The sequence below is a fragment of the Mauremys reevesii genome, linkage group 4, assembly GCF_016161935.1.
Source record: "Mauremys reevesii isolate NIE-2019 linkage group 4, ASM1616193v1, whole genome shotgun sequence".
In the NCBI taxonomy this organism is placed as follows: domain Eukaryota; kingdom Metazoa; phylum Chordata; order Testudines; family Geoemydidae; genus Mauremys; species Mauremys reevesii.
The window spans coordinates 39,131,025-39,145,569 of NC_052626.1; the positions used below are offsets into that span (position 1 = coordinate 39,131,025).

General features: G+C 46.0%; 1 protein-coding gene across 11 annotated transcripts in view; it reads right to left on the reverse strand.

Annotated features, from left to right (window-relative positions):
- Positions 1-14,545, reverse strand: part of NRXN3 (neurexin 3) — a 1,505,977-nt gene that overhangs the window by 589,189 nt on the left and 902,243 nt on the right. For all 11 annotated transcript variants that reach the window (XM_039537764.1, XM_039537767.1, XM_039537763.1 and 8 more), the window contains one exon: positions 4,696-4,761. In XM_039537764.1, coding sequence (XP_039393698.1) covers positions 4,696-4,761 — 66 coding nt within the window. The remainder of the gene's footprint in view (positions 1-4,695; positions 4,762-14,545) is intronic.

The window sequence follows — 14,545 nt, forward strand, 5'->3', positions numbered from 1 at the left end:
ATGTTAAAAAGATAAATATGATTATATTTTGTCAAACTATTCACTAAGAGTAAAATTTACTGCACATTTGGCCTCCATTCTTGCTCATGAACCGATCCAGACGTCTGAGAATGGATTTGTTATTCAGAAACGTCCGCCCCATAGTTCATGTGAACACATTTCCGCCTACAGAATGCTTGCAAACTGCTCACTTCAATTATGCTCTATTCATGGTGGGTGACTGGTTGCATAGAATTGTTTCCACTCCCCAACAGGAGGAATTAAACTTTCTAAATGAGAGAATAACGTGCAACAAATACCACATCACTAACCATGACTTACCTTCTGGGATAGATTTGGGGGTGATTAATCGCCGGTACTACATCTATGAAATGTTCAGGTTTTAGAAACATTTTCACAAATAGCTGGTGGCTGTCCAAACACTTGCGGACAAGGAAAATGTGACCTCATGGATAGCAGTAAACCAAACTCACAGCTTTCATATAAGAAAATATTTGTGAATCACCTTTTGTATTATGGGGCAAGCTCTTGTAAATGGTAAAAGCATGGGGATGAGCCCTGTTGTTACTGCATTGCAAAACATAAGGTCCCTTTCCAACTAGTCATTACCACTGTTACCACCACCAGTGACACCCTCTCTACTGACCTCAAGATAACAGTGGAATACTTTCACTATTGAAAGCTCCGTCCCAATGCCTGCAATACCATGGTAAACAGCCTTCCACGTCAACAACGTAGCCCTATCCAAAGTACTTTGGTATAACCTTAGACAGAAGCTTGATTTGTAATGCTCATTTGGAAAAGATATATGAAAAGGTAAAAGCAAGGACTAACTTCATCCAAAAACTCACAGGCACAACACAGGGTGCTGATGCACACAAAGTTCAAACAGCAATTAGCACTGATATATTCCACCACTGAAAAATGTGCACCAGTCTGGGTGGGCAGCTCACATACCGAATCCCTGGATGTGCAGCTTAATGCTGCAATGAGAATCAAAACTGTAACATTCAAATCAACACCCAATCAGTGATTGCCCACTCTGGCACATATACTCCCAACCAAAATTCGGAGAGACACAAAAACAGCTCATGAGTACAAACATGGCCAACTTGAATCTACCAATTCATGAAGACCTCAAGTATCTTCCAAAGATGCCTGAAATCTCATAAGCTTTTTTGGTATCAGGCTAAAGCTCTTAAAGTGTCCTCATTCAATCCTGAGGCACATTGGAAAGAATTCTGAGATAATGCTGATGTCCCAAATACACTCCTGATTGCCAACCCCACAAAAGAACTTGCAGGTTTCAACCTACCCCAGAAACAATGGTCCTCTTCGATCCGTTTCAGAAGACGTTTTGGCAGATGATGTGATCTTTTACACATCTGGAAGATGAGACTATGGACACCAGTTGCAAACTGTGGTGTGAATGAGAGCCTGCTTTGATCCTTTGCTGGTGGCATCTCAAACTTACATCAAGTCACTTACGAAGCTATTCACTGGCTCACTAATCTGAACTTGGTTATCTGAACATTGCTAATCACCTCTCTAGCTATGCGAAAGGAAGAGGAAGTTATCACTGTCAAAGCTAGGAGAGAATCCAAGCAATTCTTCCATTTCCAGGAAGACTTGATCATTTCCAAGACAGAAAGAGAACCAGCAGCCAAGGTTCTTAACACCCCTTTTTTCCCCTTTCTATATTGCAACCTGTACACACATCAGAGTTATAATACATCCTGCACACATATAGTAATTGTTAGGGTTTTTTGATGGATAGTTAAGGACTTTTGTGATTTTAACAATCTCCCATTCTTTTTCACTCCCTCATGAGGTATACACTGTTAAGGTATCACTGCAAAGTTTCATTTGATTATGGTGTGCAGCATAATAATAACCATGAACTCTGATGGCCAAGAATTTGATAGTAACAACCTAGGTAGCCAAGAGTTTGTTACGTTATTTAAGTGCTACCAGAAGGCAAGGTGCTGTAGTATATAATTTAGTGTCTGGGTGACAGCATTCTACTGACATGGGTGTGTTGCAGTGTCAAAATGCTTGTGTGGTGACACTTGCATGGATGGAGTGGTTTTGCAATGCAATCTTTGCATCGCAACACAGCAATGACTATATCAGGGCACAGTGATGCCATGACTTTGTCACAGGGGAATTAATATTAAAGGCCAGGATTGCACAGGAAGTCGTTTTAGATGACAGTTAGTGGAACTGAGCTAGATCTAACCAGCAGCACTATAGCCAGCTACAGTAACAGAATCTGTTTTTTCTGGATTCTTGTTTCATCTTTAGCTGGAACTTGAAGTAACAAACCCAGAAAGCCAGTACTGGAGTCAAAATCAGAAGGAATCAGCAAAAATCAAGGCAAAGGAAGCCAAAAATGGCCTAAAATTTCCCCACCCCCATCCTCTATCACATAGGCCTCTCTCCCGTTTGTCAGTCAGTGTCACACTTGCCCCCTCCTTGATCACCAACATCCACTGATGCCTTTTAAAGCAAGGAGCTGACTGAGAGATCCTGGGTTAATGGCGACTTTGATTCAATGCTGACTTCAGAGGGAAAGTGTGAGGTACTTACACACAAGTGACACACCATCCCTTCTCCTCCTGCTTGCTATGCCTTGATGAATAACCAAGGGAGCTTTTATTGAGATGCAAGGAATGCCGAGAGCAGTTTGTCTCTGAGTCAGATGACATTTTTATTTTATATATAAAGAAAAATTGGGTGGGAGGGACAGACAGACAGACAGAGCAAGAGGAAAAGTTGCAGCTAAGTACCTCTTCAGATCAGATCATGCTCATGTTCCAGAAAAGCTAATCTCTACAGTCCTGAATGGTAATTAAGTGGCACTTGTGTCCTTTGGGTGTCAAATAAACGTAGGTCAGCTCAAGTAAGGACCTCAGAAATCTCACGGGCTGATACCCAATTCTGTGATTTAAACCCTTGTCTCTCTGCCTGTAGCTAGGACACGGAGGGTGAAGGGTTTTCAGTGCTGCTGCCCTCCTGGGATTACTTTTTGGCAGGCTAGAGGGTGCTTTAGTTTAGAGCAGTGGTCCCCAACCTTTGTGTGACCAGTAGCACATTCATGTTTTCAGAAGAGTGTGGTGGGCGCCAACAATTTTACAAGGCTTATTATGTATTTGTACATTAAATAATACAAAAAAAATATTTAATATTACATAATATATGAATCCAGAGAGAAGAGAGAAGCCGGAGAAAAGCCGCGAGGACAGAGAACACTGGTGCCCACAGCCCTGGAGTACTCTGTCCCCAGCAGACGCGGGAACCCAGATTCTCTTCTCTGCTGGGCACTAGGTGGGCCCCGCACCTGCCGGGGACCGAGAACACCAGCGCCTGCAGCCCCAGAGTTCTCTGTCCCCGTCAGGCGCGGGGCCGCAGCTTCTCTCCCCTGCTGGGCACTAGGCAGGCCCCGCACCTGCCGGGAACAGAGAACACCGCACCCGCAGCCTGAGTTCTCTGTCCCTGGCAGGTCCCCTGCTGGGCTCTAGGCGGGCACACAAATGCCCCAGCGGGCGCCATGGCACCCGCGGGCACCACGTTGGGGACCACTGGTCTAGTGCACAGTGAAGGTGAGGGGCTGATAACATCAGACCTAGTCATAATGCAAGCAGATGCAAAACAGGCTTCCTTTGCACAGCTCTGCCAATGCAATTTAGTCATGCCCTGCAGCACTCCTTGCTATTCCTGTGCCGGATAGCTTGGCCAAAGCATTTGAAGCCTGACCTGCCGTACCCTCTGTTATTCCAGTCTTGAAAGTCGAGTAACGTAATGCCCATCTCCAGTTCAGCATTTAACCTGGCCCCCAAATATCCAACAGAAAATAACAGGATGAGACAAATCACATCTGAGGACTCCATGGTGATCAGAAGTTGCAAATTAATAATTTGTTTAATTATTTCAGTTAACAACTCTGAACCTCTTAACACATCCTTAGCTGCAGCCTAAGGGCACTAGCACACGGTAGGGTTCCCAAGCCATGCCATGTTCCAACTCTCATTTCTGACAGACCAAAAAAAAGTATCCTTGGAAAACAGTTCTTTCCCAGGGATGTTTGGATGTTCCCAAGAGTGCCAGACTTCTAGCTTGTTACCACTGTCCAGGTCTCTTTAAACTTTTGCCAGCTGATAGTTCCAATAGACCTGTATAATACTCTATTAGGCAGGTTGGCAATGGATAAATTAGTGTCACATGCCAGGCTAAGATTGCACATCAGGAGCTGGCTGTAAGGATTGGCAGGACTTGAACACAGTCCTGCAGAAGTAGCAGACAACTACCACCCTTACACTGCCACCCCGTGGCAGCAGTAATGTAGCCACTCCCTGTGGCCCATAATCCTCAGAGGTTGCACATCACAGGAAGTTCTGCCTCGAGTGATCTGACTGATAGTGGCCTTAGTGATCCCTGACTGGTTTCTTGATTCTACATAAGTCCATGGGGAGTCCATGAAGTGTCCAGGCAACAACATGGATCCCTTACTAGGTGCCATGACTATCCTGCTTCTCTGTATTGACGTCAGCTCAGACTTGGATTCTGACCCCCAGAACACCAACACGGACCCTGTTACCTGGTATTGACCCTTCACTTGACTACTGACTCTGATACCAGCTCTGGCCCCTGGCTTCTGTTTGTGGATTCCAAACTCTTCTTGCTAGTCCTGCCTACCTTTGCCGAGGATCCTGACACCACCAGGAAATGGGTTCATTCCTTTTTTTGTTTGTTTCTTATTAGCTGTAAGAAAAATATGGAGGTTTTTCTTAAACTTCTGCTGGGAAGAATCAACTCAAGACACTTTGAGGAATTGTTAAAGGATTGTGCACCCTTCGCATCTCTCTCTGTGTAACAGCAAAACAAAGTAAACCCACAGCCTTGTGTCCTTTGATAACTTTATGGAGATCCAATATTAAAAACAGACAAAAGAAAAAGATAATTTTAGAAAAGCCAATCTGTTTCTTTTTAAAAGCGACAAGCGGGTTGCTAGGCAACAGGTTGAAGGGGAGGTCAGTTTCAAAGATTTCCAGTCTTGCTGGGGAGATGGAATGTGCAGTGACAGCTACTTTGCATACGAGATACATCAGGCCAGAGTCCCCATCAGAAGGGATTATAGGAGTTTGGGGCCTACCTGGGATATTTGAGAGAGTAATGTGGTAATCAAGACCAATCCCCTTCTCCCATCCAGACCCATATATATCCTGTGTCCCCTTGGAAAGTCTAGTGCTATAGGCATTTGGTGACAGGTCAATTATCTACAAGAAATCACAGCATGGTTTGGGGTAGGGAAGAACAGGAAGATAGAAATCTAAGCCTGGCTGACTATCTTCTCCCATAAGGTTTACATCCCATTTATACACTCCATCCCTTAGGTTTCCTGTGGCTCAGAACAGCTTGGTGGGAAGAGGCGCCACAAAAAAGGACAAAGTCAAACACGTCTTATGGGAGAAAAAAATTCTTCATCTGAATAATGAACAGGCCAAACCTTAAGAGGTAAAACATGACACCAAAGGTCTGTCATTCCCAGTCATTAACAGATCTCCAGGGAAACATGCGTCTGAACATTTTAAGGGAAAGAGACTTCAGTGATTTAAATCACACTGAGTCAGCGGGAATTAAAGCTACATGTGGGCATGTCAGACTAGCATGTGGACAGGGTTATTGCTGTTTAGTATCTGTGCGCATGAGGCAGCACAGGGACATTAATCATTCTAAGAACTCCATGACACTCTGCCTTTCAAACTGCCAAAGCCCAGATGTACGGGGTAACGTAATGAGCACAGAAGGGCTGTTTATCACTTCAGCTCAGTGGGTTAGCAATTTCTGATCATGCCAGGTCTGAGTTGGATGGAGCATGGGAATCTAGAATGAGGGGCACTTCTGGCACCTCTGACAGAGCCCTGACCAAAGGCTTGCTTGGGAAGTTTGTGGAAGAGAAGAGCAATATTCAGGGACCCAGGTCCAGGCAACAGGTGCTATAGGAACAGCTAGTACCTTTTGCATTTGGTTGGGTAGAGGCAGGGAGAGCGCGGAAAGGGGTAATCTATCACAAACTTCCCCCAGGCCTTTATAACGAACGGCACACTTCTTCAGGTGAGACCACACAAGCAGCCCTCTAGTGTGTTCAGCAGCAGATTCCAGACAACCCCTCCAAATATCCAAAACCCTTTTTGCCCTTCTCTATGTCTGTTACAGCTCCATTTTGTTCTTACAGCTGTCCCCTTACTCCATTTTGTTCTTGTTTTCCTCCTCTGTGGCCGCCCCTCCCTGGCTGTTACGTTGTTTACCAGGGCCTCTGCCCTTCTCAAAGGGAGGGCCCCTTAAGTTGTTTAACAAGAGCCATTGCCCTTCTCAAAGGGATGGCCACTTGTGCTAAGTGGGACCACTGCCCTGTTCAAAGGGTTAGTCCTGTTATCACCTTGTTAAAACCTGGGCTTGGTGTAGGGTGGGCACTGTCCAGAGCTGCAAGACCTATTGTGTTTTTAAGATCCTGGGCATGAGTCATACCTCTGGGCTCAGGGCTAGTCCAGACATGTCTTGGTGGCTGCCTGCAGTTTTTTTCTCTGCCTTCTCTCCTCCCTGTAAGAGGGGGAGCCAATCAGAGTTACTGGCGGGAAGCTGCCAGGGTTTGCCTTTAAAAACAGACATTTTTTGAACAGACTTCAGAAAGGTTCTTGCATTGCTGCCTGGTCTGATCAACCAGGGGTTCTGGGGGTCCTTTCTCCGCTCTCGTTTTATTTTTGAGCGTACCCCCGTTTTTTTTAAAAAAAAACCCACGAAGAACGAATTGCTGCCTGAGAGATCTCCTGATTATCAAGACTGTACCAAGCCTTCTGATGTTCTTGCTGCTTCTGCCTCTGCTGCTGCCTTGGGGGATGGTAAGAATCCCTCTGTAAAACTTTCTATACTTTTATTTTATTATTTTAGCTGCTGGCTCTGTCTCCCCAGCACACAGACTCAAGCTAAACCTTGGTCTGTGTCTTAAATCCTCTCTTAAACTCCCCCTGTCTTGGCTGCTGGCTCTCTTTCCCCAGCACGCAGACCCAAGCTGTATCTGTAATCTGTTTCTAGTTCTGCAGTGCCTTTGCTGCTAGAAATAAGCCTGCTTGCAGCCACCCCACTGCTGCAGTCACCCCCCCCCCTCTTTGGAGCTGTGTCCTGGACACACACCACTCAGCCCTCTGAAACTACCCTTAGCATAAGGTGCACTCATTAAGTTAAGTTTAGCATTATACTTTGTAAGTTAGGCTTAAAGAATTGTTGCATTGTGTTTTAATTTGTGTAGTCTTGGTTAAGTTAGATCATAGATAAGATTTTGCTGTGTTCTGTATAATTGTAATTAAGTCTGTCTTCCCACTGCTAACACCCCTCCCCCCAGCTTCTCTGTGTCCTTCTACCTTGTTACACTCTCTCTGCTGCTTAAGCTTGCAGCCTGTTTGTTCTGTCTCACTAAGTTTAAATCTCTAGCATAAAACCCCATTGGTTACTTTCTTCCTCTCTGATACCCCTCACATTCTACATTTACACCACTGTGACACATTTTTATCTAAAATTGTTTGTTATTTAACACATTTTATCCATAACTGTTAGTTGGTTATATGCTGCTGTGACACACCTTTTTACATAGAAATCGCTAGCTACCTGTTACATTTATACCTCAGTGGTAACTGATTACCCACTGTATTGTATCCTACTGTGTTGTACCCCACTATTGAAACCCCCTTACTGTTCACCAAAAAGAACCCCCTCCCCAATTGTCTACCTTAACAACCCCCATACTCCTCACTATTGAATTTTCCCTGTTTTTGCATTTGCTTAATAAAGTTTATTTTGCACCCCACCCGTGTGGTAATTGCTCCCCAAGATCCCATATACCTGCAGGCAGGGACACTCTAGTGCCTCTCATTTGAGGGATTCACACACATTAATATATTAAACCTCAAAAAGCCCCTACAAGGCAAATATCCCTATTTTACAGATGGGGAAACTGAGGCTCAGAGGAAGTAACTTTCCCACAGTGTCAGTATCAGAGCTGGGAACAGAACCTAGGAGCCCCCGCTCTAACCACTAGGCAACACATCCACTGCAATGTTATTTGGGATATTTTTCTGAACCCAAATATTACTGATAGAGAAGATATTTGAGTCATTTCTCATCCCCAGTGAAGATACAGCTCACTTTTCTCTCCCCACTTGCACGACTTACACTGCTGCTGTAAGAAACACATTTTCTAGCCAGGTAGCGTGCTGAGTGGGAGGACTGTGGGAACAACTTTGAGTTTCACACTGTTGAAGGAGGCTGTTAGGGAGGGGCAAGTGCCCCCTAGTACGAAAAGTGTTGTCTTAATAGCCAGAGCCTCTGGCAGACACCTTTCACCAACCCAACTGTCGTCCAAAGCAAGGCTTGCAGCTTATCACACGATTACCCCACTGCTAGCTCATCCTCTGCCTCCAGAGCCCCACAGTCACTCCTGGGAGGCATTAAAAATATGCACTTATCACAAAGACAGGAAGAGAGAGCAGTGGAACAGAAAACAAGGACGGGAAAAGAAAGATAAGTTAAAAAGGAAAGAGTGAAAATAGAAAAAGAAAGGGGAAGACATATATAAAAAGGGGAAGGAGGAAGAGAACAGAAGGAAAGGAAAAGAAAAGAAAAGGAGGAAACAAGAGAAGAGAAAGGAGTGGAGAAGTCAGTGGAGATGCAGAATGAGGGCAGATGCACAGGTCACAAGGACAGAACTTTTGAAAAGATGAATGGCAAAGAGTCATTTGTAAGAATAGTTTTCTCATACAATGTGGCTGAAACACAAATCTGATGAAGAGCATTTCCCTTCCCCGCTGCATGAGCTGCTGCTGGGGAACAGTATGCAGGTACCAATGTGGGAGAGAAGCATTAAGAGGAAACGCCCACTTTTCACCTATTTAGGGCATATCCTAACCAACCCCCTGTTCCTTTCTCCTCCATGGTGATTGTCTCCTGGCTCTGGCCTCCTTTCCCCAACTCCCTCTTCTTGGTCTGTATTCCTCCCTGCTTTCCCCTTCCCTCCTAGTCCCTCTGTCTTATTTCCTTCCTCCCATTCTGGACTATGGGCTTGGTCCTGTACCATGGAAGCCAATGGGAGTTTTGTCACTGACTTCAGTGGGAGTAGGACCAGTCTTACATACATATCTCATGGTGTGGGGATGCTTATCATTTGGACTTCCCACGCCTTCAAACTTGGCATTCCCTGCTCTGCCTGAAATCACAGGACACGCAGACTGCCATTGGAGCGATCAGCATATGTATAGCAATGGGGACAGAGCCCAGGACCTTCCACTCTGAAATCACAGGTTGAAAGGAAGATCTCCTTTATCTGTCTCTACTAGGAGATCTGTCCCCGTCCTCGGCCTCTAGTAACCACAGGTCCATGACCCATAGGCACTGACAACAGCATAGTTAAAAAGCACATTGGCAGAGTGGAGAGCACAGCGCTGATCAAAGCAGTGCTCCTGCTGTCACGATACCTGGGGTACTTTCTCACCTGCCCAGGGTCTGACCAACCACTCTGGCAGAATGAAGCCCAGTTTCTAGTATCCCTTCACCACACTACAAGACAACTTACCCAATTGCTAGAGTGATCTAAGACAGGTGTGAGTCATATTACTAGATAGGCATCACATCTAAGCATTAAATCTGGCTGTCCATCGATGGCCTTGTCTACAAAGGCCTGGTCTACACTGGGGGGTGGGGGTCAAACTAAGGTACGCGACTTCAGCTACGTGAATAACGTAGCTGAAGTCGAACTACCTTAGTTCGACTGACTTACCCGTCCTGATGCCGCGGGATCGAACTCCGCGGCTCCCGCGGTGGCGGAGTTCCGGAGTTGACGGGATCGCGTCCGGAGTTCGAACTATCGCGTCTAGATTAGACGCGATAGTTCGAACTCCGAGAAGTCGAACTCTACGCGTCGACCCGGCCGGTAAGTATGGACCTATCCAAAGGAAGGTTTTACCAATTAAAGGTATAGATACATAGGGTAACCAGACGTCCTGTTTTTTAAAGGAACAGTCCCGTATTTAAGCCCTCCTTCAAGTGTCCTGACTTTTTCTTAAAAACAGGCATATTGTCCCGTATTTTCTGTCTCTCCCCCCCACCCCAACCAGTACTGGCAGGTCCTGCTACTTGCCGGATCCCTGATCGCCAGCCACTTGTCCACCCACGGTGAGTGGGGGCGTCCAGTGGCTGATGATGGGGGTGGGTGTGCAAGGCTGGTGGCGGGGTAAAGCTGTAGTGTGCAGGGCCAGCTGTTCCCCCTGCTGGTCCATCAGCACAGCTGCATGCCAGCTCTTGGCCAGCAGGGCCCCACCCCCCAGTCCGGTTTCCGGCCGGCACTGACTGTGCATTGCAAGCTGCACTGGCTGGTGAGTGCAGGCAGGCGCCAGGTGGCTGCCGGTTACGTGTCACCTCTGCTGCCCACCCCTCCGTCCTTTACGTGCTCCCCTCTCCCTGCTTTGCTCCTTCGCCCCTCGCAGCCCCACTGCTCCTCCATATCCCCCCTGGCGTGGCGCATCCCACTCCCAGTGCTGTGCAGAGAACCAGCCCCTGATCAGAGCGCTCGGCTCACCAACAGCCTGACCGGCAGGCTCCTTCCTTTCCCCTCTGCCCCGGGAAAGCCCAAGACCCTCCATTCCGAGGCGCTGGCCAAGAGAAGCTGAGCCCTGCATGTGCTAAAGCCCCGCACAGGGCTGGCACGGGGAAGCCTCTCCTCCCCTCAGCTAAGCTCTGGAGTGTGTGTGGGGGAAGCGATTTCCAGCTTGTTCATGCCCTGACCCTGCAGGCTCCACAGCAGCCCCCCGGGCCACCACCCCCGGCAGAGCGCAGGGCCCCTAGGCCCCCTCCCCCACTGAGCCACCTCTCTGGCTGGGATTGCTGAAGTCCCTGCAGTCAGATTCCCTGGGACCTGGTGCTCAATGCATCCTTAGGGCTTAACCCCTTCCTGCCCATGCTGTAACCGCGGGACAGGAAGAGGCTGGGTTATGTCAGTGGTCAACAGCAGCCTGGAGGTGATAGCTGCCTTCTGACACTGTGCGGGTAGGAAGGGACAAGCTGCTTCCAGTCACAGGTGAGTGGAGTGTATGGGAATGAGGTGTGTGTCCACCCCTCCCTGTGTGAAGCATAAAGCCTTAAAGATAAGATGGTATATAAAAAGAATCCAACTATGCAGTATTTCTTTTTAACAGGGGCTCAGTCAACCTGATGTTAATTGGAATGTTTGTATTGCATAGTTCTGACTGATTGCCATTGAACTCGCTTGAATATGAGTATTTTTACCAGGTGTTCCGTATTCAGCATAGGGAAATATGGTCACCCCATAGATGATACAGGTATAACCTAGGATTGCTAGGATGAGCAGGGCAATGGAGAACCAATCTGAGGGAAGAAGACTAAAAGAGCTTGATTTGTTTAGCCTACCAAAAAGAAGGCTGAGATGAGAGGTGATTGCGCTCTATAAATACATTGGGGGTAAACGGCCGGGCAGGAGAAAAGCTATTTAAGCTAAAGGACAGTGTTGGCACAAGAACATATGGGCATAAACTGGCCATGAAGAATTAGCCTGGACATTAAAAGAAGAAATGCGGACCTGGAACAGCTTCCCAATAGGACTAGTGGGGCAAGCAACCTGACTGGTTTTAAGCTGAAGCTTGATAAGTTTGTGAACTCTAAGGTCTACCAGGGTTGAATTCAGTCCTCTGCCTTTAATCATACAAGGGATGTCAGTTTTGATATTTGCCCTTAACCACAAACCCACAGCATCCACTCAATGTCACTGCACCATCATGTCACAAACCAAACTCATTACAAAATAAGATCACAGCCCATTGCAGTCTAAGAACATCATGCAGCATAAACATGAGGTGCCTACCCATGGCGGTTTCTGGGACATTTCACTGGTCCATCTGGAAGCCTTGATTCAACCCTTTAGAATCAGGATGATCCTGTAAAATTCAGGGCATGTGGCAATCCTGCCTTAATGTTCACTATTGATGACTGGCTGGAATTTTCAAAGGGGTTTAGGGAAGATAGGTACACAGCTCCCACTGTATGACTTTTTAAGTCTGGTCACAGTATAACTATTATAACAGCCTCTTTTGGGACTTTGGCACTTCTGCTTCTGATCTCTGAACTGAACTTGGGAGAGTGGCAAGGACATCGAAAATAATGAACAGAAGTTATTCAAGAATGGTCCAAAAATAAACCAAATCCAAACCAAACCTATGTATAGTTCAGTTCTTATATCAGCCCAGCCAGTCTGCCTGTCGTAAGGGAATGTTTGTTTAGTATGCGTCTGTGTCTGCACTTTTACAAGTTGTGACATTTATGCTCATGGTTTAAATGTAAGAGTTGAATTGATGTAACTGGTAACATTACATTCATTTTATTAATTCCCCTCCCCATTTAAATTTTTTTTTTAGCAATTTTATATATATCTTTGAATGAATGATTTAACCAGTTAAAGAGTTCTGCCGTCTGGCTGCTTTACAGCCAATCAGAATGGAGTAATTTCATTTAAAATTTTTGTTGTTGGTGGTCTAACTGATTTAATGATGTCCCAGAAGTAAGAGGCAATATTAGCATGATTGGCTGCAAAACTGAGGTTGTGGCTGTCTTTTGGCAGCTCATTAGTGGCAATGCTGGGCAGACACACTCTCTGGATCTCTTTCTCTTCTCTTTATCTGCTGATTGGCTGGGGAAAGAGGGACTGGCCAAGTGGGAGAATGTTAAAAGTGTAAAAATTGTGTGTGAACTTGTATTAGAGAAGAAGCCAATTTTGTGATAAATGTGATCATTTGCTAAGAAAAAGTTTCTATACCATTATCGCCAGTGCTTTGGGGTTTGGTTTAGAGGATGCAGGACAAGATTCACTGGTTCTCAAACTTTTGTACTGGTGACCCCTTTCACACAGCAAGCCTCTGAGTGTGACCCACCTAAATTAAAAAAACACTTTTAAATATATTTAACACCATTATACATGCTGGAGGCAAAGTGAGGTTTGAGGTGGAGGCTGACAGCTCGTTACCCCCCATGTAATAACCCCACAACCCCCAGGAGTCCCGACCCCCAGTTTGAGAACCTTTGGGTTAGCCTGTAGTATAATTATTTACTTGAAATGACTTGAAACCATCAATTTGTGCACATAGCTAACTTATGTAGTCACACAAATTTATCAGTTGTCATTACTACTCCTTCTCCCCTATTATTTGTTACAATCTAATTTAAGACAAGATGCCTGAAGTGAGTGTAAGTTCCTAGGGGTATGAATTGTGTTCTCTTAGATGTCTGAGACTGTACAGCACCCAGCACTAAGTGGCCCTGATACCAACTGAGGCATTTGGGAGCTTACAATAAAAATGATAAAACATAACAGTAGTCTGGATTCAGGAGTTCTCCATTTCCTGTCCTAAACTTTTGCATAATGTTTCTGTTCCCCATTAAATAGAGGGTGCATCCCACCCCAAAAGTAACTGTATGTAAGTGGTGGCTGGTGTGGATCCCTAAGGTACTTTAGGGTCCATCAGGCTGAAAGTCTCGATAAATGAAGGGATAGCATTTCTCCTCCACTTTTAATCTTAGGCTTTTTTTAAACTGCATTTTCTTGGAATACTGTAGGATCTTCTTATCTGGGCTGATCCCTGCTTATGCACCAGTTGCTTTCCAGATGTGCAACGGCTGAGGGCAGACAGGCAGTTAGGGAAAAGACATAAGAAGGGAAGAAGCAATTCCAATTGTCTATCCCAAACCCTTTCCCTGACTTGAGATTTGAAACAAATCGTTATTTCCAGACCTGACTTGGCCTGACCACCAGGGAGCCATTGCAGAGGATCCCCTACAACTCTAGCTAGAGATCTGTCTGTGACTGTGCCAAAGATTGCCCACTGAAGTCTGACCCAATGACAGACAAGGCAAAGTCAGGTCCAAGCTCGCTAGGAACAGGACAACTTCCGCAGAAAAAATAGACCCAACTCTTCATCCCAAAAATCAGGCAATAGACACAGATGTGCAGACCTGCACCCAGATGAGCAGCACACCACACGCACATATCCACATGCACCCTCTTATTTCACTCAGAAAGAATGAAAGACGATACTGTTCATCTATGAGCCATAGGCAAATTTGGGACTGAATTGTATGGGTTAGCATTTCCTTTTCCATTTCCCCACAGCCTTCCTTGATATCAGTTCTACCAGAATCCCCTCACTGATTCATTTTAAAAAGCAAAGTTTAACGTCCCTGGTTCTCTTTCCCTCAAAGCTTCTGACTCCTTGTTATTCCACATGGACATACACGGCACTGAGGCAGGTTCCCCCAAGCCACTACCTTCCACAAGCTGCATGTCACAGAAGTCAAAGCAGACGAGCAGAAACCAGCCAGAGAAGCAGCAGCACCAAGTCAGATGGACGGTTCTGTAAAGAGGGCTCCCCCTAGTCACATTACGATGGATGGTGCTTCCTGTGACCTTCAGGATGCCACTTCAGCTCCCTCCAAA